Source organism: Echiichthys vipera (assembly GCF_963691815.1).
Source record: "Echiichthys vipera genome assembly, chromosome: 14".
In the NCBI taxonomy this organism is placed as follows: Eukaryota; Metazoa; Chordata; class Actinopteri; order Perciformes; family Trachinidae; genus Echiichthys; species Echiichthys vipera.
In genome coordinates, this window is record NC_139839.1 from 2,584,367 (window position 1) to 2,610,812 (window position 26,446).

At 47.1% G+C, this 26,446-nt stretch overlaps 1 protein-coding gene across 1 annotated transcript in view; it reads right to left on the reverse strand.

The window, feature by feature from the left end:
- Window positions 1–4,209: 4,209 nt before the first annotated feature.
- The window catches only part of LOC310957103 (glutamate receptor 4), a gene marked incomplete at both ends in the record, with an annotated part of 140,662 nt that continues 118,425 nt past the window's right edge, over window positions 4,210–26,446 (reverse strand). Inside the window, 5 exons of the mRNA XM_083927534.1 lie at window positions 4,210–4,374; window positions 7,246–7,383; window positions 11,023–11,137; window positions 15,459–15,706; window positions 16,950–17,148. Coding sequence (XP_083783660.1) covers window positions 4,210–4,374; window positions 7,246–7,383; window positions 11,023–11,137; window positions 15,459–15,706; window positions 16,950–17,148 — 865 coding nt within the window. The remainder of the gene's footprint in view (window positions 4,375–7,245; window positions 7,384–11,022; window positions 11,138–15,458; window positions 15,707–16,949; window positions 17,149–26,446) is intronic.

Here is a 26,446-nt window from a genome sequence, read left to right on the forward strand (position 1 = left end):
TAACCCTAACCCTAACCCTAAACCCTAACCCTAATCTCAAACCTTAACCCTATTTTAAAAAGGCCATAACTTTTGATAGGAACGTCGTAGAGACTCCATCTTGGTACCAATGGAAAGCGCATGGCCATAAATAGGGGGGTAGGCGAAGTCTCAACAAATGAGCACCTAAGGAAAAAAAATAGGCACAAAATTGTTTAAGATCAAAGGGTTCCCGAAGTCCGATCGCAACGAAACTAGCACGAGTGCACTCAGCACCCACGAAATAGGGGGGTAGCCCAAGTTTCAGGTCTCTAAACTAACCCTAACCCCTAAACCCTAACCCTAATCCTGGACCCTAACCCTAACCCTAACCCTAACCCTAACCCTAAACCCTAACCCTAACCCTAAACCCTAACCCTAATCTCAAACCTTAACCCTATTTTAAAAAGGCCATAACTTTTGATAGGAACGTCGTAGAGACTCCATCTTGGTACCAATGGAAAGCGCAGGGCCATAAATGGGGGGGGGGGGGGGGGGGGGGGGTAGGCGAAGTCTCAACAAATGAGCACCTAAGGAAAAAAAATAGGCACAAAATTGTTTAAGATCAAAGGGTTCCCGAAGTCCGATCGCAACGAAACTAGTACGAGTGCACTCAGCACCCACGAAATAGGGGGGGTAGCCCAAGTTTCAGGTCTCTAAACTAACCCTAACCCCTAGACCCTAACCCTAATCCTGGACCCTAACCCTAACCCTAACCCTAATTTTTGCGGGTTTTTTAGCGTCTTTTTAGGGGATTTTTTTTGCGTTTATTGCGTTTTTTTGCGTCTTTTTTGTGTTTTTTTTGTCCTTTTTGCGTCTTTTTTGTGGTTTATGTCTTTTTTTGCGTCTTTTTTGCGGGGTTTTTTTCGTCTTTTTTGTGTCTTTTTTGCTGGGTTTTTTGCGTTTTTTTTGTGTTTTTTTGTCTTTTTTTGCGTCTCTTTTGTGTCTTTTTCGCGTCTTTTTTTGCGTCTTTTTGTGTCTTTTTGTCTTTTTTTGTCGTTTTAGGGTCGTTTTCAGTCGTTTTAGGGTCGTTTTTAGTCATTTAAGGTCGTTTTTAGTTGTTTTTTAGTTGTTTTAGGGTCGTTTTTAGTTGTTTTAGGGTCGTTTTTAGTTGTTTTTAGTCGTTTTAGGGTCGTTATAGGTCGTTTTTGGTCGTTTTAAGTTGTTTTTAGTCGTTTTATGTCGTTTTTAGTCGTTTTATGTCATTTTTAGTCTTTTTTGGGTCGCTTTAAGTCGTTTTATGTCATTTTTAGTCTTTTTTGGGTCGTTTTTATTTGTTTGAGGTCGTTTATAGTCGTTTTAGGGTCGTTTTTAGTCGTTTTAGGTCGTTTTTAGTTGTTTGAGGTCGTTTTTAGTCGTTTTAGGGTCGTTTGAGGTCGTTTTTAGTCATTTTAGGTCGTTTTTAGTCGTTTTTAGTCGTTTTTAGTTGTTTGAAGTCGTTTTTAGGGTCGTTTTTAGTTGTTATAGGGTCGTTTTTAGTTGTTTTTAGTTTGCCGCCAGCTGCAGTCTCAGGGACACTATTCGCGACAAGAGGGGAGGCAACTGTTGCCCTTCCCCACCCCTTACTTCTTGGAAGTCGCCATCTTGAGACCTCGTCTTTAGAGACAACATTTAAATGCAGTTTCACGTCAGTTTTGCTTGCGGGACACACACAACAAAGATCAACGGTGCTTCTCTCTCATCTCTGGGTCAAATAACGACAGCACAACGCAATTTGAAATTAGTTTTTACTTAAAAAAGATCAAAATAAAGATGTACAATTGAAACCAAAATAAGACGCCATATTACACTTCAGCTCTAAAGACGGACGGCAGGACGAACAAAAGGCATGACCTGAAACATTTCAGCTGGTTTCCCCCGTCCCAGTCCCAGCACGTGTACGGGGAACGGGCCGCACGAGGACCGGGGATAAAACATTTAGAACCCAACGCCGTCGTCGGCCGGCGTCGGTGAACATGTGGCTTCTTTGTATCCTATCGCAGATTGTCCTTCCAATTTTCCCCCAAAACAAAACAAACGAGACGAGGAAACTTCGGTTGGCGAGACCGGAGCGAATACATTTCTGCTACAGTGTGCCCAGCCTCCCCCCGAAGACCCACAGTGTTTCAATAAGGAAGGGGCTCTTTAATGAATTGTTCGACACAAACGGCGCCTTAACCAGCTCGGGTTCTTACTGGAAATAGCGTAGACACTTCAAAAAAGAAAAAACATACAGCGAGAGATTGGCGTTTTTCCATTTCGCCTCATGGGGTTCTTTACTCTCCACACACGTAGCGGTCTAAAAAGATCTACCCCCAGAAGCTTCTGGACCGTGGACATGGGTTCTTTATCGACTCTCCACGCGTAACGGTCTAAAAAGATCTACCCCCAGATGCTTCTGGACCGTGGACATGGGTTCTTTATCGACTCTCCACGCGTAACGGTCTAAAAAGATCTACCCCAGAAGCTTCTGCACCGTGGACATGGGTTCTTTATCGACTCTCCACACGTAACGGTCTAAAAAGATCTACCCCCAGATGCTTCTGGACCGTGGACATGGGGTTGTTTTCGACTCTCCACATGTAACGGTCTAAAAAAGATCTACCCCAGATGCTTCTGGACCGCGGACATGGGTTTGTTTTTGACTCTCCACACGTAACGGTCTAAAAAGATCTACCCCCAGATGGTTCTGGACCGTGGACATGGGTTCTTTTTCGACTCTCCACGCGTAACGGTCTAAAAAGATCTACCCCAGAAGCTTCTGGACCGCGGACATGGGTTCTTTTTCGACTCTCCGCGCGTAACGGTCTTAAAAGATCTACCCCAGATGGTTCTGGATCGCGGACATGGGTATGTTTACGACTCTCCACGCGTAACGGTCTAAAAAGATCTACCCCCAGATGCTTCTGGACCGCGGACATGGGTTCTTTTTCGACTCTCCACACGCGTAACGGTCTAAAAAGATCCGGGGGTGATGCTTCTGGACCGCGGACATTTAAAACCAGGAGACGGACAGTATCTTTTTTAATTTCTTCAGTACAAAAAATAGATCAAAGAATGAAAAATAGTTATATTCTCGACTGCGGGAACTTGATTTACAAAGCCCCGCTCGCCAAGAGCTACTCTCTGGGTCTACGTCTGCACAGTGCGGGGTGCGGTTTAAGGGTCGGGGGCGGAGCTACGTAACATTCATCGTTGAATATATTAATGAATTTTTCACAGGTATCTGAATATTTTGGGCAGTGGATACCCCCTTCACAATAAGAGCTTGAATGTTCCTATATAATACAATGAAGTATTCGACACATTTTAACACATTTCCTCTCCTCCCGTCGTCTTTTTTCTTTTTTCGTTATTGCGATGAATAAAATACTTTTTAAGATGATTCGCTAAAAAAAGAACCGTCTGTCTGTCCACTACAGTATCTGCTATGTACATGTGTTTTAAAAAGCAAGCATGTTACACAGTCGTCCCTATGTACAGCTAAATTCTTCACTTTTGTTTTTCCCCCCCATCGGAATTTACATATTTACGTATTTTCACAGTTTTCCTACGTTTGCTCATATATTCAATATCGATGGAGTTTACGTTATCGTGAATACAAATATTTTTCTGGTATATCTTCGTGGCACGGGGGGGCTACAACTCTCCCGGTGTCACGTCGTTGATATCTCGTTTGTCTCTTGAACGCCGTGTAGCGAGTACTGTTCAAAACAATCTTGATTGTAGTTCAGTCGTTTGTTTGTTGTTGGGTTTTTTTGCCAATTCACAGCACAACAAGAAAGAAAAAGCACAGTTTTGAGTTTCAAGTTTACAGTTTTCTGGTCTCCATCTTTATCATATCGTCATGATATTATTCATTTCATGTTCCTCCGGTCGAAGGGTTAACGGCTCCGGCGGATTCCCCCCGCGGCCGTTCGATCAGAAACGTACGCTTCCACAGTGTAAAAAAGAAAAAGAGAAAAGTTTGAGAGTTCGTTCGGCCTCTGGTTCACAAAGAAATCCCAGAGCCGCAACAAGTGGTGACCTCTCACAGCGGGCGTTGTTGTTGGCGCCTCCGTCGGCCCCGCGCCGCCCCGCTGGAGGTGCGGGAGTCCGGTTTCTTTGTCGTGGTAAAGTTTCTGGTTATTTCGTGGGCGGTTTTTGTGATTCTTCTTTTTTTTTTGTTGTTCTTGTCGTTGGATAATAAGGCACTTGAGAGGTTTTTGGTTTTCACGGGAGCTCGGAGGAGACCAGGGCGAGGCCGGAGCTCTGGCGGAGGGGAGGCCCCGTGTGGATGGCCTTGGGACAGTCGGGCGTCAGCACTCGTCCGTTCTCCCCGACGCTGCCTGTGATGGACAGACGGGCCTTGTTCCTCATGGCTTCTGTAAATGTTAGCTGCGGGAGAGAAGTAAAAGAGATTTTTGGTGCAGGAGCAGGTGGAAAAAGAAACATTTGGACGCCTGCAGATTGGAGTTTTAGGATGTGTTCATGTTAAATGTGTTTAGAAATGATCTTCCACACGTCGAGTCTTAAACATCTTGAACAAACAACGCAAAACAACGAGTTTCAGAGACTGAGATGCTCCGGTACCATTTTTTCCTCCCCTATACGACGTCTGATTACTGAATTTAAGGCCGGGCCATAACTCAATATGATCATTTATCGCCTTTAAATGGAATTGTATCTCGATAAATCAAACACAGAGCTACCGTCATACACAGTTACATCGTCTAAAGTGATGACGAGCACTTCCTACCTAAAATTTCGGAACTTTGTATTAATTTTTGTCTCGCTAATTTCACTTTAAATTTGTTATATTAAGTTTCATTCATTCATTCATCTTCAACCGCTTATCCCGGGGTCGGGGTCGCTGGGGTGCTGGAGCCGATCCCAGCTGACATCGGGCGTGAGGCGGGGTCCACCCTGGACAGGACGCCAGTCTATCACAGGACACATAGAGACGTACAGAGACAGACAACCATTCACACCTATGGGCAATTTTAGACTCATCAATTCACCGAACACCTGCACGTCTTTGGACTGTGGGAGGAAACCGGAGTACCCGAAGAAAACCCACGCAGACACGGGGAGAACATAGCCCTATATTAAGTTTCTTACTCATTAAATCAGACAATACTCACTCACACTGGAGTACACAAACAATAGGCCTTTATCATAAAGTTATTTCTTATATATAGACTTTTCATTGATGTAATAACCAGAAAACATGCTAGCCTATATTGCGATGATTTTGTTTTCAGAATTTGAAAGGTCCTGTATGGGGACAGAGATAAGACATAAATGAACTACTGTGGAATAGATGTTTTTCAGGGCTTCATCAGGTGGTAGATGTACGCACTCGCTGTCAAATGTCTTTTAAAAACCCGTCTTTAAAAAGATTTGATTTCTTCTCTAGGATATTTAAGCTCGTTTTTATTCTCTGTTTTATTCTGTGTTAAGGTTTCTCTGTTTAAAGGTGCTCTATAAATTCATTCATCTTCAACCGCTTGTCCCTGTCAGGGGTCGTGGGTGGCTGGAGCCGATCCCAGCTGACATCGGGCGTGAGGCGGGGTCCACCCTGGACCGGACGCCAGTCTATCACAGAACACATAGAGACGAACAGAGACAGACAACCATTCACACCTACGGGTGATTTAGAGTCATCAATGAACCCAACACCTGCACGTCTTTGGACTGTGGGAGGAAACCGGAGAACCCGGAGAAAACCCACGCAGACACGGGGAGAACACGCAAACTCCACACAGAAGGGCCCCATTTTGAGTTTCACCAGTGACCTTACGTCCGTCCAACAAACTAAAACTCCAATCTGCTTCAACAGCCTCACAATACGGTGTAGTTACATATAGATAACCATACATACAGTAGTGTAGCAACACACCTTTCATAGCCATTCAGTACAGTATCAAGCCAGCCCCAAACTAACATGTGGATCCATTAGCGACAGAGTTATTACACAGTGAGTGATAGTTGCAGGCAGTGGGACAGGGAAGCTGACTAAGCAACAGTCAAGCTAATGAAGAGTTTGAGCTGAAGTGCTGATGGGGGACACATAACCACGCTGGACAGATACACACACACGGAGTGCGAAGAGAAAAAAAGCAGACATCTGAAAGTCTAATGGTCAAAGGACCTGGGGGAAATATCCGGAGAAAACAGCTCCACATCAATAAAGTGGGCTCAGCTCGGGGGGGGGGGGGGGGCGCTTCGCTGACGTTTACTCCCGTGCACCGCGGTGAAACATGGCTTTATTATGTCGGGCTGCGTGCGTGCGCTCAGGGAAGGTTTCTCATTAGATTTGTTCCGGGGCTGTACATCGACGCTTCCTATTGTATCTGACAGACGTGAGACGGTAACAATATCCCTCAGCTGCGGCGTGCACGGCTCAGGCGTCCGTGTGAACTTCTGATGGATTCAGAGATTTGAGAAAACCAGATGGATACTGATGAAATGTCTTCACAAGTGTAGACAAGTACGACATTGGTTCTCATTTAGCACGCTTTCCTACCTGCTAACGTGCTACGAGTCCCGGGAAAACGCTACGTCAACAATTTAGAAAGACAATTAGACCAACTACTCTTCCGTTATTTGTGTAAACCTGCGTTTTTCACCCTCAATCGTGGCGTTAGTAGTGTATTTGCAGCATTACTGAATTCCTATGAATACCAGACGTGATTGTTATCTTTCCCCCCCGCCGAGTTCAGAGTGACTAATCCATTTTTGATTTTTGCCAGGAGAACTGGGTCACGCGGTACGCTCGCTTGATAAATGAGGGCCAACGTCCTGCAGCCGCACAAGCTGCGAAAGCGGCGGAGGCGACGTCATGTCTGGGGATGACTCATCGCTTCCTGTCACATTGAGAGAGAAGCTAGAACGCAGACCGGGACACCACATAGTGAGCAGATAAGACAAGAGGAGTGGGGAGGGGGGGCGAAAAGCGTTTTTGCCACTGGTCACGACAGTCAAAGCTACAGCACAGGGATACGATGAGGTTTCACTTACAGTCTCTGTGCAGGGAGCTACTGAGAGGGGAGGGAGGGGGGTAGGAGGGGGCAAAGGTCACAGGAGGCCGACCCTCTACGGAAACTACATCTTATCAGCTTCCCCATCGCTGCCATACCCATTGAAAACCTCGCTAAACTCGGCTAAGTTGTGGATGCTGGGGCTGGGCCTCAGACTCTGGCTAGGCTCTGGACTGTGGTAATGGGGGTGTTGGGACGGGGATTGGGTTTGGGACTGGGCCTCCACCTTCATTCTCTTGGCCTCGTTGCGCGACTTGTAGCAGAATTCGATGAGGGCCACCAGCATGGCCAGGCCCAGGCCCCCGACGAGGATGTAGAAGACCCCCGCCACGTTGCTCAGGCTCAGGGCCTGGGACGACTTGTCCTGGAGCCGGCGGAGAGGGAGAGGGACAAAAAGACACGAGTCAGCGATACGGCTTTAGCAGAAGTGGCAAAAAAAAAGTGTTTCATACTCAACATTTACTCACAAAGAAGACAAGGTGCATGCATATACACACACACGCACACACACACGCACACACACACACACACACACTTATCATTACTCTATCCTCTCTGCACAGCTGTGTGTTGCCATGCCTACAAGAATAATCTGTCATCTTGCCTAAAATATCTCACACAGCATTATGGAGGGCTCAGTTAGCATTAAAGGGACAGTTCAAACAAATGACAAAAAGCATATTTTCTCACTTATTATTCTTTTATATTCATTTGCAGTGTGGACGTTTTGCCTCTACCTCATCCGCAGCGCTCCCATTAGAGATGAAATAGTGTGAAACTTTCATCTCGCCATTATAACGACCACAAATGATCCCGGTTATTACGGCGGTGTTCTTAAAACATGTCGGAAATGTTCAGAAAGTACCGATACACATCGAGTTTCATATCGAAACGAAGCAAAAATGAAATGAGAAGCAGCCTTTTGCGGTGGTTTTCTGTTGGGGTGACCGTCTTGGATCAAGTGTCCCTCATCGCTCCCCTTATAAAAACCAGAGACTTCAGACTTCAGACGCTCTAGAACAGGGGTCTGCAGCCCGCAGCTCTTCAGCCCTTTTCCAGCGTCTCCCTGTAGCTTTGGCAAAAAAAATATATAAACAATGTGAAAATAACGTGTTTTTTTGCAAAGTGTACGAGGGATTTTATCTTGGAGTTAAAGGTGATATTGAAAAAATATTATGGGAGAATATGCGTCACATCCTCGGTGTACGGCCCAGCGCCTTTCCCTGCAGGGGGCTAATGTTGAGTTGGTGACCAGCACTGCTGCTGGATTAGCGAGGAAAACAGTGTTTCGTGGATATTCATTTGCTTTCACATGATGGTGGCTTACCTGTTACCTCGATATGTGGTGAGAAATTAGCGAACAACCACAATTTTAGGACGGCTAACAAAGCCAGGGAACGGTAACTACATATAAACCTTTATAAGCTGTGACGTTAATCTGTAAATAATATGTAAATAAATCTGTTTTGTGGCTCCAGACAATTTTATCTGCTGGAAGAGGGGGCAACATGGCTCTGTTGATAATAAAGGTTACAGCCCCCTCTCTAGAAGGCTGAAACATCTCTGGAGCGGAGGATGGTTTTAATTGTCACACTGCAGCTGGGAGATTGTCGCCAACTTCGGTTGATGCTGGACATCATTTACCGTATTTTCCGGACTATGAGTCACACTTTTTTTCCTGACTGTCTGACTGGTCCTGTGACTTATACTCAGGTGTGACTTCTATATTAAAATATGTAATTTCACGTGTTGGTAATTTTCACACCGACAGAGGGCGCTCTAGGCTCGTGTGCCAGTGTCTGCTCCTCCTGTTCCTCCTGTACTACTGAAGATGAAAACGGTGATGGAGCAGTTTTTAAATAGTTTTCCCATAGTGAAAACAGAAAATGACACACGACTCCTACAGGTCTGGTGTTCGTACCTAAATCCAAACAAAAAAAAATTGCTTGCTCACGAATACAAATCTGTTCGTACGCTTCTTTCATTTGTCCCTGAAAAGAAATGCATTTCAAGGCTTCTACGTGGCTTCATATAATTACAGGTAAAAGAGGAAATCTGCTCTTGTAATTTGAATGAACTAGCCCTTTAATTCACCTCCATATATAAACATACATATATATGTATCCAACAGGCTGCCTTCCCTTTCAGCCCTGACGTTCCTCTTTAACCCTCCTTTATTCAAATGTATGCAGCTGATCCCTCTGAGCTCACCTACGACGTGTTCCCTGCACGCAAACTACCGCCCTCTCATGCTTACGGCCTCACTCGCAGGTGATAGGGCGTGTGTGTCCTGCACTTGTGACTAAGAGGACATGACTGATGTGGAAGGTGCATGCGGCTTTATACTTAAACGTGTGGCAGCTCTCTCTCCATGCTCCGGTGCATCAACAACGTGTCATGTGTGTGTCTTGTGTGTGTGTGTGTGTGTGTGTGACTACAGCTGAGGCGTACAGTGGTGCTGCAGACACCTGGAGTGACACGCAGTAAACGCCTGAGCATGCCCTGGGACCCTCTTAGGTGCGATCCTGAGCCTTCATCTGCACTTGCGAACACATAGCTTAGCTGCTGTAGCGCTGCGCCATGCCTTGTTTCTGTCATGCCGTGTCCCTCGGGCTACGCTTTAAGTCTCTCTGCCTACATGTCTGCCACTCGCTCTGTCTTAGGGTGTTATGTGTGTGTGTGTGTGTGTGTGTGCGTCATATCAGCCAGTCTGCTGAGCTGAACAGCAGAAGAGCATACTGCAGGCGTTAGAATCAAAAGTGTGCATAGAGAGACAAAGAGAGAGGAGGGGAGGCTCCCGGGGTTGGTGGAGACTGACCTTACTTCCCGAGTCCTTGGGTCCACACTCCCCTTTATCGTACCACCATTTGTTTTTCAGTTTGTCTAAGACTCCTGCTTCACTCAGTTTCAATACGGCAAGGTTTACAGGCGTTCTTCAATTCACGAGTGGGGGGGCCCGGGGGGGAAGGGCGGGGTCGGGGGAGGGGGAAATAACATAAATAACATCATGGGACATGTTATTTTATGTTATTCAATCAGAAACAGAAGCCCAACAAAGAGCAGCTCAGTACTCTTTCACAAAGCGACGAAGCCGGGAAGGAGGCCCCGCTGTAACGCTACGTGTCTCTTCGCTCGTCAGGGGCGAGACACTTGTTTGCAGGGTGGACGTTTTTAAGGGGGAAGGGGGCGGAGCTAACAGACACATACGCGGGGCCCCCGGCTGCATCGCTTTTCTCTGGAACGGGCGCATACTGCCGGGACCTTTCTCACAACAAGCACAGAGGCCGGTACTGTCGACCCAAAACTATTGGCTCAGACATGATTCTTAATGCTCGGTCGTGTGTTTAAACGCCCAATATGGGGCCACTGTCATATTCTGAGGTTATAGGAGTAATCATTCATTCATTCATCGTCAACCGCTTGTCCCTGTCTGGGTTGCGGGGGGGCTTGAGCCAACCCCTGGACAGGACGCCAGTCTATCACAGGACACATAGAGACGAACAGAGACAGACAACCATTCAAACCTACGGGCGATTTAGAGTCATCAATGAACCCAACACCTGCACGTCTTTGGACTGTGGGAGGAAACCGGAGAACCCGGAGAAAACCCACGCAGACACGGGGACAACATGCAAACTACAAACAGAAGGGCCTTGGCCAGGATTCAAACCGGGAACCCTCTCGCTGTGAGGTGACAGTGCTAACCACCGCACCGCCGTGTCACCCTGGAGCGTAATGAAAACAATCAAATATGTCTCCAATAAGCAGTGCAGCGAATATTGTTGCTTCGACAGTACCCGCTCTCCTCTTGAGATCAAAAGTTACCAGGGAGTAACTGTGTGTGTGTGTGTGTGTGTGTGTGTGTGTGCGTGCGTGTGTGTGTGTGTGTGTGTGTGTGGGGTCAGGGGTCGTCCCGGCAGATGCTCCTGTTGCCAGCAAATACACATTTCTCTTTTACCCGCATCAAGGTCACATCAGGGGCATAGCGACATTAGCGGCTAACCTTCTCGCCACCGCCTCCGCTGCCACACTCTCCTTTGTCGTACCACCACTTGTTTTTCAATTTGTCCAACAGGCCTTGCTCATTGAGTTTTAACACGGCCAGGTTAACTGCACTTCTTGAAAACGATAAAGCATAATTGTTTTGGTGAGAGGAGGGGAGGGGTGAGTATGCTGTCCAATTTGGGGGGAGGGAGGGAAGAGAGAGAGGAGGGGGAGGGGGGAGGGGAGGGGTAGCAGTGAGAGAGGGACATGGGTGGAAAAGTGCGTTAAAGTGCTCTAACACGGTTACATCCCAGGGACCAAAACACACGCAGAACACAAATCTCTCTGCGCTTATGTGATGTTTGAGGTTAGCGTTAGCATTAGCATTAGCCTGCCTGCAGCATGTTCTCATCAAAATGTTCATATGATATCTGAAAGTGGACCCTGTGTGGAGTTAAGCGCTCTTATAATAGATCACCCGATTTCCTTCTTTGCTCCGGACGTATTTTCCGCAATAAAAATGTGGGTTACGTGCAAATAACAGTGCATCACGTAGTGTTCAAAGTTATATCCACTCACATGATGTTTGGAAGAAGAAGAAGAGGGCCATACATGGCTGAGGGCGCACTCACACTGTGCCTCCGTACCGTGCCCAAACAGGTTTCACGGCTAAAGTCTAGTTCGTTTGACCAGTGTGAGTGCAACCGTACCAAGCCTAGGATCGGTACGCTTGCCGACCACGACCCGTTTGGGAGAGGTGGGCTTTTGTAAAGCACGTTTGCAAGTGTACAAGCACGAGCATGGGATAACAGGGATAACACACTTCATTGAGTAATTGTATTTTTGGCAGGTTAATTGTCCAATAAAACATTAAATATTGGCATAAAATGTTGGCAGTCGGCGCAGTCCCAAAAATATCTGCACCATCCCGCGCTTTGAGAACCTCCGAACCACCCCGGACCTGTTTAACACATGCTTATCGTGTGTGTGCGTCAGCCGATTCAAAGCTCACAGGATTCTCGAGCATTAAGCCGCTCTGGAAAATCATGATTGACTCGCGTAAAACGTCCGTGAAAAGCCGTCAAAAAGACAAGTGTGTTTGAATTTCACGGGTTTCCTTTGAAGGCTGCTGATGATGATGATGTGAGAGAGAGAGAGAGATTTGCCTCCGCGTTGCGTTTTGATCCTTTTTAAAAAAAAAATTATTTATCTGCATCGTTATGAAAAATAAAAAAAACAGTCATAAATGGTGAATGGATCACAAAGCCACACAGCTGATATTTCAGTTTTAGCTGCAGATGACGTTTGCGGAGCCATGTGAAGTAACAGCCCTGACCAACAGTGTCGCCCGCCCTCTTCCCGCGCTCTCTGGTGCGTTTCCTCGCTGGTATCCAGACAAGTGACTGACAGAAGATCATAATCCCCATTAACAAAAACCCAAGATGGAGGCCTGGGGGACGGGGGGACTACCGTGCTCTGTCGGGGACTTGTCCTGGTCAAAGCAGTGGCTGAAAACTGGCACCAGCCCGGCCGCGAAAACCAACCGGTTCGCTGCTTCAGGCTTCACGTGCAGAGGAATTTACAGAAAACAGACTTTGATTTAGTGACTGTGAGGGAAAATGACTTTGTTGGTTTTCACACAGAATTAAAAAAAAACCCTTAACGTCTCTTGTTTTTAACGCACTCTCTAATTACACGTGATCGATGACAGCAATGCTCCTCTAATATCTGTTTAGAGGCTCTAATGTTCTGGGAAGCTCCGCAGGAACGAACGGAAGTGCAAGCGATCACGGAGCTGTGTTTGCGGACGTGTATGCACACACACACCCGTGAAGCTTTTGCCTTAAGTATATATATCCATTCCCTTCAGTGAGACCTTGCCGATGGGCTTTGATCGATGACCGTGCGGATTGAAAGTGCAGCTCCCCGCAGTAATGACACTGTATTCTCTGTCAGGTCTGTAAATTCCACTACGCGCGGGAGGCAGTGACAGAGTTACCCGGGGCTGAGCGTTCACAAATGGCTCCCGAAACACTATTTCAGTTGAAAGGAAAGGAAAGAAAGAAAAAAGAAGCAGTCAACCGTAAAGGAAAAGCTGAAGAAAGCATTAGCGACAACATCTCTGCTGATCACATTCTGTCTATAAAATGCAGATGATCTAAAACGTTGTTGTTTTTTTGTAAATAAAGACATTTTTTCAGGAGCTTTTGCCGGAGCCTCGAGCATGCCATTCCAACACCTCTGCACAAACGAGCAAGCACGAGCACAGATGTCCATTTACCTGGTGTGGAGAGCTGCGGAGAAAAGATAATGACATAACCACTATGACCCCCACATGCATGCGACACACGGATGACACAAAGAGCACCCGTTTCAAATGGTATCAGCACATTGAATGGCTGTTATCAGTTGTTATCGCTGCGGTTAGATTGCTTCGGACGGGGGCAGCATCTCAAGTGCTTGGACTGTGGGCCTCTTCTCAGATAAACTCCTAAGTTTACGTGCTGAGTTTAGTTAAACTCAGTTTTTAGTAACGTTTGACATAACTTCAGTCTACACCAAGAGTCAATCCCCATAGACCCCCATGTTAAAACGAGTCAATCCCCATAGACTCCTATGTTAAAGAGTTAATTCCCATAGACCCCCATGTTAAAGAGTCAATCCCCATAGACCTCCATGTTAAAACGAGTCAATCCCCATAGACCCCCATGTTAAAGAGTCAATCCCCATAGACCTCCATGTAAAAACGAGTCAATCCCCATAGACCTCCATGTTAAAGAGTTAATTCCCATAGACCTCCATGTTAAAGAGTCAATCCCCATAGACCTCCATGTTAAAACGAGTCAATCCCCATAGACCCCCATGTTAAAGAGTCAATCCCCATAGACCCCCATGTTAAAGAGTCAATCCCCATAGACCTCCATGTTAAAACGAGTCAATCCCCATAGACCCCCATGTTAAAGAGTTAATTCCCATAGACCTCCATGTTAAAACGAGTCAATCCCCATAGACCTCCATGTTAAAACGAGTCAATCCCCATAGACTCCTATGTTAAAGAGTTAATTCCCATAGACCTCCATGTTAAAACGAGTCAATCCCCATAGACTCCCATGTTAAAATGAGTCAATCCCCATAGACCCCCATGTTAAAATGAGTCAATCCCCATAGACCTCCATGTTAAAACTAGTCAATCCCCATAGACCCCCATGTTAAAATGAGTCAATCCCCATAGACCCCCATGTTAAAATGAGTCAATCCCCATAGACCCCCATGTTAAAGAGTCAATCCCCATAGACCCCCTTGTTAAAATGAGTCAATCCCCATAGACCCCCATGTTAAAGAGTCAATCCCCATAGACTCCCATGTTAAAGAGTCAATCCCCATAGACCCCCATGTTAAAGAGTCAATCCCCATAGACCCCCATGTTAAAATGAGTCAATCCCATAGACCTCCATGTTAAAATGAATCAATCCCCATAGACTCCCATGTTAAAGAGTCAATCCCCATAGACCCCCATGTTAAAGAGTCAATCCCCATAGACCCCCATGTTAAAGAGTCAATCCCCATAGACCCCCATGTTAAAATGAGTCAATCCCATAGACCTCCATGTTAAAATGAATCAATCCCCATAGACTCCCATGTTAAAGAGTCAATCCCCATAGACTCCCATGTTAAAGAGTCAATCCCCATAGACCCCCATGTTAAAGAGTCAATCCCCATAGACTCCCATGTTAAAGAGTCAATCCCCATAGACCCCCATGTTAAAGAGTCAATCCCCATAGACCTCCATGTTAAAATGAGTCAATCCCCATAGACTCCCATGTTAAAGAGTCAATCCCCATAGACCCCCATGTTAAAGAGTTAGTTCCCATAGACATCCATGTTAAAATGTCCAACTTTACAGCAGAAATAAACACGTTTACAGCCATAATTCCCACTTCCAAGATGGTTGTATTGGGGCTGAATTTTAATAAATTTATAATTTTTACTTTTACCATCTACACAAGACACAAGATAAGGTATTTTTAATCAATCTAACCAAGTGTCCTGTCTCACTAATACACGTCGGACATGTGTAACAAACCAAACCGCTTGAAAATCGGTTAAAAATCAGTAAGAAATGATGATTTTGATAGTGGATAGCCCCTCGTGCCTCCGTAGACATGCATGCATTAAGACACTGCAGTATCTGTTTGTAGAGATTAATAAGGAGGTAGCGTAGGGCCACGCCACCTTTGATCCACACACCCGATAAAAACTGATACCAGCCATTTAATCGGCTAATAACATTCGAAGCAGGTGTAAAAAGCCACGACTTCTGCCCTGAAACAAACACACAACACACCCCACCCACCCGCCCACCCCCACAAAGATAAAGATACAAAAGGCAGCACACCAGGGAAGGTGGAATACCATAACAACACGTGGAACATATTGTTACACTATTCCACCCACCTTAACTGTGAACCCTTGGGCGTAGCCACTCCGTAGCCTTTGGAGTCCAAGTTTCCTCCCACTTTCATCGTGTCGCACGGTTTGCGTTGTTCCGTGTACTCGTTCATCGTGGACTCCAAGAGGAAGGCGTATTTCCCTTTGGACTTGCGGACGCGCGCCACGCCCTCCGCCGTGGTCTTGGTGAAGACCGTGGGCTCGGCCGACTTCATGTAGCCCCACATCTTCTCGTAGACGGCGATTTTTGAGCGCTGTGGAGGTTTTTAGAGGGGGGGTGGGGGGTTCAAAGGTAGATGTGATGTGAGAGACAGCATATCCGCAAACAGAACAAACACGCAGTCTCACGTCAAAAGTTGGTTTCATAGATTTCTTGACCTATTCTTGATTATCACATCCCAAAGAAGAATACGTGCTGTTTGTATGAACTATTTTTTTAACTTAGGGCGCACTCACACTGTCCTTCCGTACCATGCCCAAACAGGTTTTACGGGTAAAGTCTAGTTCATTTGACCAGTGTGAGGGCAACCATACCGCGCCTAGCTGTGGCCAGCTGACCGTCCACGGCCCGTTTGGGAGAGGTGGGCTTTTGTAAAGCACGTTTGCACATGTACGTGTACGAGCACGAGGCCTACGGCGGTTCTGAGGTCATTTCCTGTGCGCCTGTTGGGACGTAGAAAAAAGAAGGAGGGACCATGCGCGGACATTTAAAACAATGGCGGTGAAAGGTTCACGTTGGTGTGATGCGGAGGTGGAGTGTTTACTGCAGATTTGGTCGATGAAAAGATTCAAAAACAGTCGACAAGACGCACAAAAACTCCGAGGTCTACGGAAAGATCTGGAAACAAAGCCACGCATCGCCATGACGTCATCAATGCGTGTGAAGTGTTACGGCGTGATGACGTATAGGCAGCAAGAAGCATTCTCCGAGGCCCAGGTAGTGTGAGTACAAACGGGCCTGGAGGGGGGGACAAGGACCCTAAAGCCCGGGGCACGGACGGAGGCACAGTGGGAGTGCACCCTTATAACAGCTAGAAAAACCGTCTTCTACAGTTAGTTCAACCCCCAGTGGGATCTTATCGTGCAGATAGTTTTCATGTTGTAATGTAACCAATCTTTTACGCTTTGTATTTACTTCTATATTAATGTTACTTCTCTTACCTCCCTCTAAGCCTGTGTCTGTGCGACTTTCCCCTCAGGGATCAATAAAGTTTTATCTTATCTTTATCTTCTTACACCCGCCCGGACCAACTCTTACACAATGCTTGCGGTTCAAAAATGTATCGACTTCCTTCCTTCGGAAAACCTTTCGCCACGGAACATCATCAAGGGCAGCGATCGCGTTTCCTCCAAATGAATCAGGACTGTAATTTCTGGGACACAAGGTTACCACGGAGACCTGATAATCTCCTTTATGTTCCCGCAAAGAGCGTCCGATCAGCCTTTTCTATGCTGCGTGTGTTTCCCCCCCCTACCTGCCTGTGAACACCTACTCACCCTGAAGAACTCTTTGGTCGAGCCGGAGTCCAAAGTGCCGTAGGCGATGTCTGTCTGCTTAGCCAGGTCCTCTGCGCTCTCGATGGGGGAGACCATCCTCTCCACCGTGAGGAAGGCAGCCAAGTTAGCCGTGTAGGACGAGATGATGATGAGAGTGAAGAACCACCACACTCCTCCGACGATTCGACCCGATAGCGATCTTGGAGAGGGGGGGACGAGGCGGAGGAAGAATAGTGCGTGGAGAGTTTGGAAGGAAGAGGGGATGGAGGATGGACAATAGGAAAAAAAGAGGAAGGGAAGGAACAAAAGTAGAGCCAGGAGGAGAGGAGGAAGAGGGATCAGGTAGAAAGACACAAAGCAGCCGGTCAGTGTTGGAAAATACAGTAGACGATCGGCAGGAATGAAGTATGACTGAAGCATGGAGGGACGAGCCACCGCTTTGGATAAGAAAACAAACGCTGCTTGACCGCCACAGGGTGGAGCTCTGACATCACTCTAACCGCCCAGCGCTGTGTTTACTCCTCATTAGTGCCTCATAACAAAATCCCACATGCCTGTGTTAAAGAGTGGCTCCTGTCCCCCTTCTCCCCTACATCACACCCCCTTATTTTTTAATTTATTGGCCTGGATGAAAAGAGCTGCAGGTCGCCCGTCCCGGCGTGGCGTGGCGCGGCGCGGCAGCAGCAGCGGCGGTGCTGTTCTTTTCTTGTTTGTTCGCTCGGGGGAGACAGATAGCCCCCGTTGCTCAGGAGCAGCAGAAGGTCGTGAGGAGAATCTTAAACCGTAAATGCTGCATTGAGGAGAACAAACAAGATCTCCCCTCGGTGCAAATCAAACAGCGGAGGATACAAAACCCTCAGGCCTTCGGTCAGACGGGGATGAAGAGAAGAGAGGGAGAGAGAGAGAGACAGAGAGAGAGAGGAGAGAGAGAGAGACAGGGGCATGAGAAGGGGAGGAGAGAGGCATCTGCAACACTCACTGCTTCCTTGGCTGCTGTTTCCACTGTGTCTTATTGCATCTAGCCATTGTTCCCAGTACACGCAGGAGTTCTCCTCTCCATGTATTTGCACCCTTAACATAAAGGGCGGTAGCATCCACATGCGTGTACTATAGGTGAACAAATATTTAACATATAAGGGGTTTCTGCCCTTGGAAGCAGATCCCAGGGGTGATACGTGTCAATATTTAGAGCGTATGCAACAAAGACAGGAAAGTGGCAAAAGGACTTGTATCATGAAGAACCGCTCAATGCGTCTGGTGAAGTAGGTGGTGGCAGTGCACAACCTCAAAAGCAACACTGAAGAAAGGGAGAGAAGAAGAAGAAAGAGGAGAAGCTTGATGTAACACGGCAAAAAAGCCGCAAAGAAGAGCGAGAGTAAAAACTAAAAGGCTGAGTTGGAGCCGTCTGTCAGCTACGATGGAGGACTAGGGTCACTGAGATTCTGAAGATTAAGTCATAACAGAATAGGTTCTCATATTATATTTGTGTGTTTTCCAGGTTCCCACCATAGACCGGTGCATAAAAATCCCCCTTAATGCAGGAAATTAGGTGTTTGACACTCAAAGAGACCACCAGACCCCCCCAAGCTTCACATGTTAAAAGAAAATCCGCACCCTCGATCCAACGCCGATACAGCGTCACGCAGGAAACGTCACTCCAACCACGGAATTGGTGAGGAAACCTCTTTTTTCTCGGTCCGCGCCGACGAAAGTGCCTGTGGCGGCTAAGGCGGCTTCCAGTAGAGAAAGTGCTGCAGTAGAGCATGTCTCACGCACACACACACACACACGTATGCACACACACACACACACACACACACACACACAGAGCTCTGCCCATGAAATAGACTTACTTGACGTATTAGCTCTGGATTTGAATACAAATGACTTCCCCTCTCACTCCATTTTCCCTCTCCTTGAGAACGACTGAGTGTTTCTGGCTTTTTGAGCACACAGAGAATTAGAAGTGCAAAATAACGAGCGTGCATTGGTTTCATCCTCTCTCTTCCCTCTGCTGCTGCTGCTTTATTTCCCTTTTCCTATACCTGCCAGAACCCCTTCATTCTCCCTATCACACCATCTCCATCCCCATCTTTCTCGCGAGCAGCAGTGGATTGTGGGATCCTAATAACGGCACAAGAGGAGGAGTGTCTCTTTGCCGTCCCCTTCATCCCTGTGCGCTGTGTGTTTGCTGGCTGATACGACTGACTTTGATGCACAGTGACACACTGCTGCGTCTTGATGGGCCTGCAGTAAACAGAGGGGAGGGAGGGGGAGGGAGGGAAGCTTAGCGCGGGCGTATTGGGTAATTTCCGCTATTCACCTTGAGTGAATGACGGCAATGCAAAATGGATTCTACATCGTATAGATGATGTTAATAAAGGGTAGTCTCGAGGAGGGGTGGATCATTAAGACTTTTATCCATCCATTAAAGCTGTGGACACTTATCCTTGAGGGTGGTGAGGGGGCTGGAGCAGATCCCGGCTGACGTTGGGTGAGAGCCAGGGTACACCACAGGTGTACAGGTCGCCAGTCACTCACAAGGTTGACACACAGAGACGATTAACCCTGAGCAAACACTGTGCCGTTTCAGAAATGTACAGTTCCACCTCAGACCGCAGGAGTAACACGTCTGTGATGTGAAGTCAAAGCTCACGGTTTATGTGCTCACACTGTTCATCATCGCAGCGGGAACAAGTGTCTTTGCTTGCGGAGTTGGCGGAAGTGTGTATTATCACAACCTCTGACACGTAACATGATGCATTACGGCTTATGTATTCAACTTCCTGGCATGTCGCCATGCAGGCTGTTTAACTTCCGTTCTCGGTTCGTAAGATATCACACGTTTTTTTTTGTGCGGACCTTTTCGTACAATATCCCCCGTTGATGAAATACGTTACGACGCTACGGGTTTGCCACTTCACGCAGAAAAAGCAGTGACCACGGTCACGGTGGCAGAGGCGATTCTAGAGTCTGTTGGGCCCCTGGGCAGGAATTCACAGTGGGCCCCTCGAACCAGCGTTCATCACCATTGTAGGTTTGTTTATAAAAATGAATCTTGCACGTCACTTGCAACAGGAGTGGATGGAGTCACGTGGGGGGGGGGGGGGGGGGGGGGCCCTTAGGGAGGTCAGGTCTCCTATTGTCACTGCAAACTTTGCATCGTTGTCACTGCTGTAGTTCAAAGTCTGTCATCCCCGAGGGGTCCCCTAGTGGCCCAGGGGTCCTGAGCAGTTGCCTGCCTTGTAGCTCTGTGCAAGAGAGTCTGAAAACGGCTGTCCAAATATTTTGAAATGTCAGAAAATGCAGTTGGTATTACTTCCGGTTTGGCTGAGATGGAGTAGACATGGGTCGAGTCTTGCTCCCACTTTTGATAATTTTATGTTTCAGGACCCCGGAAGTCACAACAATAGTAATATTCCTCTTGTTTAACGGACACACTGTAAAAGACCAGGGGGTGAAGGCTAGCCCTGCAAAGGAGGCAGGTGGCGGGATTAGCATGGCGGCCATTTTTGACCATCACCGTGCAGCCCTTTCAGCCGAGATCAAATCCTCCATTTCAACGCTTGAAGCAAAGCTGGACCACGTCCACGCCACAGTGTCTGACCACGCTCAGGCTCCCTCGAGGTAAATGCAAATTTACAGGAAGAGGGTCTGCTAACGCTGGAGGCCTCCTGTGCCGCGCTAACATAGAGAAATTGCAGCTGGTCAAGCACCAACCCTCCCCCCACCCGCACTACAAATCATGTCTACCAAAGCTGAAATTCTGTTCGACTCTGTGGGCCCTCAAGGAGTCCCCCATTGTTTCAGTTTACATTGTGTTTAAGTTTCTACAGTATGTGATGAACCTGCTTTGCGTCCATCAAAAAACTCATAAATTGAGATGAAGGATAAAACTTTGTGAGTACAAGAGGTGTTAATGTCTGCGTTACGTTCTGAGCTCTGAGGGTGATGACGACTGTTGAACCGCTCATGTTTTTGGTAATAAACATGCTCATCCAAGCGCGGTCATTACAAGTGTTCCTGTGCGATACAAGAGCTCGGCAAAAAAAAAAGAAATGGAAAAACATTTCACTGCAGTCGGGGAGAACTTGACTGTAATGATGTACGAGTTGAGTTTTCCCGAGAGCGGAGGAAACGAGGAAACCAGACGGTGGAAGAAAATAAAGTTGAAACAAAACAGAAATTGGCTCCAGTGTTCGGGGCGAGTGGGATTCATCGCAGCGGTCCGGGGAGCCTCGGGGTATAAAGAATGCTAAAAATGTAGAAAAAAGAAGGAATAATTTTAGCAATTATACAGCAATTAGTCAGCACTTTTCCCCCTTACTGGTTAACGCGCCTAAATTAAATTAATTTGTATTTATTAAATCGGATAGGGGAGATCTAAAGAGGCTGGCGTGGAGTCCACGTGTCGGCTATTTCTGGCGTTCCTGCACAAATCTGCAGCAATTTATGTGAGAGCGAAACAGAGAGCTGGAAAGTTATGATCACACATGAGAAGGAGACTCAGACACACTGACACATTTCAATGTTTTAAAGTAACCCTGTATGTGACGTTGTATATCTTCTCAACATGAAGCCACTGTGTTCTGTGGCGCTGTGTTGAGCACCGCTGTGTTGAGCACCGCTGTGGTCTGCGGCGCTGTGTCGGGCGGCAGCCGGCAACCGTCGCTCTCTCTCTTTTCCGCACTTTTAGCTATTTTATCTCATTTGTCACTTTGTGTCATCACTGCATCACTTTATTTAGTTGCACTGTTACTTAGTCCAGTAAGAAATGCTGCTACACTTTAACACTCATCTCATCTCATCTTCAGCCTCTTATCCGGGGTCGGGTCGTGGGGGCAGCAGCTTTAGCAGGGGACCCCAAACTTCCCTTTCCCGGGCCACATTAACCAGCTCTAGCTGGGGGATCCTGAGGCGTTCCCAGGCCAGTGTGGAGATCTAATCCCTCCACATGGTCCTGGGTCTCCCCCGAGGCCTCCTCCCAGCTGGACGTGCCTGGAACACCTCCCTAGGGAGGCGCCCAGGGTTCATCCTTACCAGATGATCCTGAACCACCTCAACTGGCTCCTTTCAACGCAAAGGAGCAGCGGCTCTACTCCGAGTTCCTCACGGATGCTGAACTTCTCCCCCTCTCTCTAAGGGAGACTCCAGCCCCCCTCCTGAGGAAACACATTTCAGCCGCTTGTACCCACGACCTGGTTCTTTGGGTCCTGACCCAGCTTTCATGACCACAGGTGAGGGTAGGAACCAGGACTGACCTGTAGATCCAGAGCTTTGTCTTCCTCAGCTCTCTTTTGGTCACAACGGTGCGGTAGAGCGACTGCAGCTCCGCCCCCGCTGCTCCGATTCTCCGGCCAAACTCACGCTCCATCGTCCCCTCACTCGTGAACAAGATCCCGAGGGACTTGAACTCCTTCACTTCAATCTGCTGCTAAACTGCACGCTGCGTATTGTTGTATATTGTATAAACCTACGTTTAACCACAGTGTCCGTTGCACTCTGTCACATCTACTTATTGTTTGATTTATTTGATGTTTTATGCTTTATTTTGATTTAATTTATGTTTTTCTGCCCATTGTCTCTGATCCTTTCCCATCTTTGTATTGAAACTGTTGCCCAATCATTTCCCTCGGGATAAATAAAGCTTCTTGAATCTTCAATCTTGAATAAAAGAGACATTTAAAGGAGGGAACAATGCTGCGCAGGTGAAATGAACGCTCAAAGATAAAAGGAAAATAAATCTCATGTCAGGATTAAAGACGATACGGTTCACGTCGAGTATCAGTGACCAGTGTGCAAACTTTAATACGCACACGTTCCACCACTTCCTTTTTTCCCTTTCCTTTGATGTCAAATATAAATATATATATAAATGAAGAGCTGCTGTCAGCTTTTCGCAGGATTTGAGGGGTGTTTGTGGGACAGAGGTAAAGTAAACAGGGGCGGAGAAGGACAACGCAGCAAAGTGAGGAAGTGGAGGAGCTGATGGAGTGAAAGAGGCGGAGAGAGAGAGAGAGAGAGAGACGGGCAGAGCTGTGACCTTGAGCGGAGCCTAAATAAATGAGGAGGTGCGTCTGCTCTCAGGGTGTTTACCTGAACACAGAACACACTGTCGGACTTGTGTCACTCCATATCACGCTCTCGGGTTTCTGTACTTCCCTGTTCTGTCTCCCTGCGGCCCTGAAACAATATTTACAATCTGTGCATCGCTGTAAAATTCTCAAATAACAACCTGCACAGATAAAAAGCCCGGTTGTGAATAAGAGTCAGGAACGAACCACAGGAACCAGCTGCACTATCGTAGCTCACAAGGGGATTAAAACACCAGTACAAGCCGTCTTTCACATATTATTGCTTCTTCGTGTTCATTTCTGTCCACAGCAAAACTCAACTCCTCAACTGCACTTTTCACATCAAAACTTAAAGATTAAAGATGCTCTTTGAGCGACAGGAAAAGGTTTTAATATGAAACACAGGAGGTTTCACTGACGGGTGGCTTAACTTAACCTGACGCCACCAGAGGGGTTGATTCTCATTTGCTCAGCATTTCCATCTGGGAACTCTGGTTTGGAGGTATTTTGGGAAGGGGCGAAAATCCTGGTTCCTGATTGGATAAACCATCTGTCTGTCACCAACATACGGGCCAAACTAACCAATCAGATCAACGAAGCGTGTGACGTAGAAACAGCGTGGAGGCAAAGCTCAGAAAGGAAACAACATGTGGGTAAAGGGTATTTTCCGTTAAGTCTCCTGCTCGTCCGTTACGTATCTGTTAAGTATCTCAGACAACCCCACTTCAAAGAATCGGAGCAAATCCTTTTAAACGCAGTTTAGCCGAACTGTTGACAGAAAGTCAAACACTTGCGTTCCCTGTTTGAAGGGATGACAAGCAAAAAAAGAAGAGGTTGAACCGAGGCTACACACATAAGAATTCAAATGTCAATGTTGTTTTTGATGAAAGCGGCTTAATTAGAAATCGCTATCACAACAGCGAAGCAGGAGACGCTAAATTGTCTCTCGACTTTAAAGCTATGTGAGCCACTGCTGTAGCTGCACTCAAGAGCCTCTAGCAATGGCGGTAATTTGCAAGAACAGTGCGACAAAACCAACCAAGTGTGGAGAAGGAAGGACGAGCCCTGCTGACATAAGCAATACACGCAGGAGGAGGAGAACGGCCACACATGTCAGCCGGATAAGAAGTTAATTGGCGTTGAGTTAATAGAATAACTGGAGGAATCTCGCAGATGGAGCGCTTGCAAGTTCTTTATTTTTTCTTTCTTTACTCATTCAAAAGAAAAGTTACGCTTCATCTGCAGCCATCGTGGAAATGCTCCATCAATATGCACGCGCTCTGAGCTCATCGGCTCTAATCACAGCATCACTCATCAGTCATTAGCTCGCCAGAGATGTGGCGGCGGAATATGAGAGACAGCGTTGGTCCATCTGAAGCAATCAGGCGGACATGAGTGAACACACCTGGAACGAGCAGTCACACCTGCGTGGAGCAGCAGGTGGCTGCCTTCATATTCATATTGATATTTTTCCTGCCCTGTGATGCAGTGAAGTGACACCCTGCAGTGTCAGGAGAAAACAGGCCGAATAACTCCCATTCATCTGGGATTTGTAGTCAATTAAAAACACTATAGTGTCACCGTTTTCATCTAAGCTCCCCTCTTCTCCTGTTACCACGGAGACATTACCACGGGAGACCAGGATATTAATCACTGAATTAATTATTATGGGCCGCCTGGAGGGAGCAGAAGGGGGTATTAACCCTTATTAAGAGCGAGTCAGAGAGAAGGAGGGGAAGATCTTCGACTTGTTGGAGCTGTGTCGTGAACTGAGCCAGAAAAAAACAGATGAAAGCGAAGCAGAATGACACTTCTCCAAGAGATGCTTTGCTGATGTTTAACAGATAATCCAGCTCCGGAGGCGTCTTCCACCCCTGTGACTCTGTTGGCTGACGGCTAATAAACTGAAGTGGAAGCTCTGAGAAGATGAGAATTTCACGTCACGATTATCCCTGTTAATCTTTAAACTTTGAAAATGGCACCAAGACAAACTGGATAATGAAATACTATAGTATTGTATCACAGATTGGACAAGGACGTCATGAATCATAATAGACTTAATAAAGCACGTACACACGCACACTCAGGCGCACTTCCTGGAGGCCTGGTGGCGACACAGAGACGCTAGCCTCCGAGAAGTTTCAGAGACTGCTGTCGGAGTTTCCACCGTGCAGCCAGCTCACGACTGCCACACATGAGCGGGCACCGCAGGCCCTCGTCCCAAATTCGCCTCATTCACCCCATTCACTCACCTCTGCCCTTGTCACTCCCTCCACGCCGTCTAATCTCCCCTGTGTGAAGGGATTTGCATGTTGCCCTGTCAGGCTAAACTGGAGTGGAAGCGCTCCTGAGCTCTGGGGCTCTGTGCTGATGGATTTGGAGAGGCCCTGTGGGATTAGCAGTGACAGGGGGGAATGCAGCGGGGACCACAGCCAGAGACAGAGAGGTTTGAAACGCAGACTTTTTCATTCTGATGCCGGCATTGTCGCGCAGCTGTAAAGTCCTTATCTGCAGTACACAGGCAGAGATGTGGAGGGCAGGGGTGCTTATGGTGGTGGGTGGGGGTGGGGGTGGTCTGCACACATGTGAACAAAGCAAGTGTACTCCTTAAATAAGTGTGCTTAATCACAGTCACAGGCCCATATAGTCTCCTCTAAGGGTTGCTTACGTGAGGCCAGGCTATAATGTACCTCGGGATCCTCCATCTTGTGTGTTTCTCTGTTCTCCTCTGGTGTGTGACGGGGGGAGGCTGAAAGATACAGGCTTGTTTGGTCCTCCTTTCATCTCCTCAAATCTTACCAACTCTATTACAGTACAGGATCCATAAGGGCTTAAAGCAGACACAAGACGTGTTATATGAAAAGACTTAAAATAACTATAGGAGCCATGTATGTTAGCAGTCGCTTAAAATAACCCCGGCAATCCATCTGCAGGAACTTTAAGCTCGACGAAGCAATTCAAACAGCTAGGAAAGGCTTTAGAGGAAATGAGAGGCTATTACAGGACTTACCAATCTATAGGTCTGACCATAGCAGTGGATGTCAACAGAGAGAATGGCCCGACCGTTCTCATTCCCAGGGCGTCAAATACTGCGGTTTTGTCACGGCCCCTGTTGTTTGGTACCCATGCACAAGGGCGCTTTGTGCGTCGGGTGAAACACACCGGGCTTTCAACCCTAAACCAATCCGTGGGGATATTAGATGTTTAGAGCAAGGGCTCCAAGCGACGCATGGAGGCAAAACTCCAAACTTTAGGTACGTGTCCACAGTGGTGTTTAGAGGGGTCACCGAGCTTCCCAGCATTGGGCGCTTGATTGATTGGCTGCTGTTTGGATCTCGTTTGGAAACTTTCTCTGATATTATAAAAGTGTAAGGGTCAGGGTGTCACTAAAAAGTGTTTCTGAAAACATTTTTAGCGAGATAT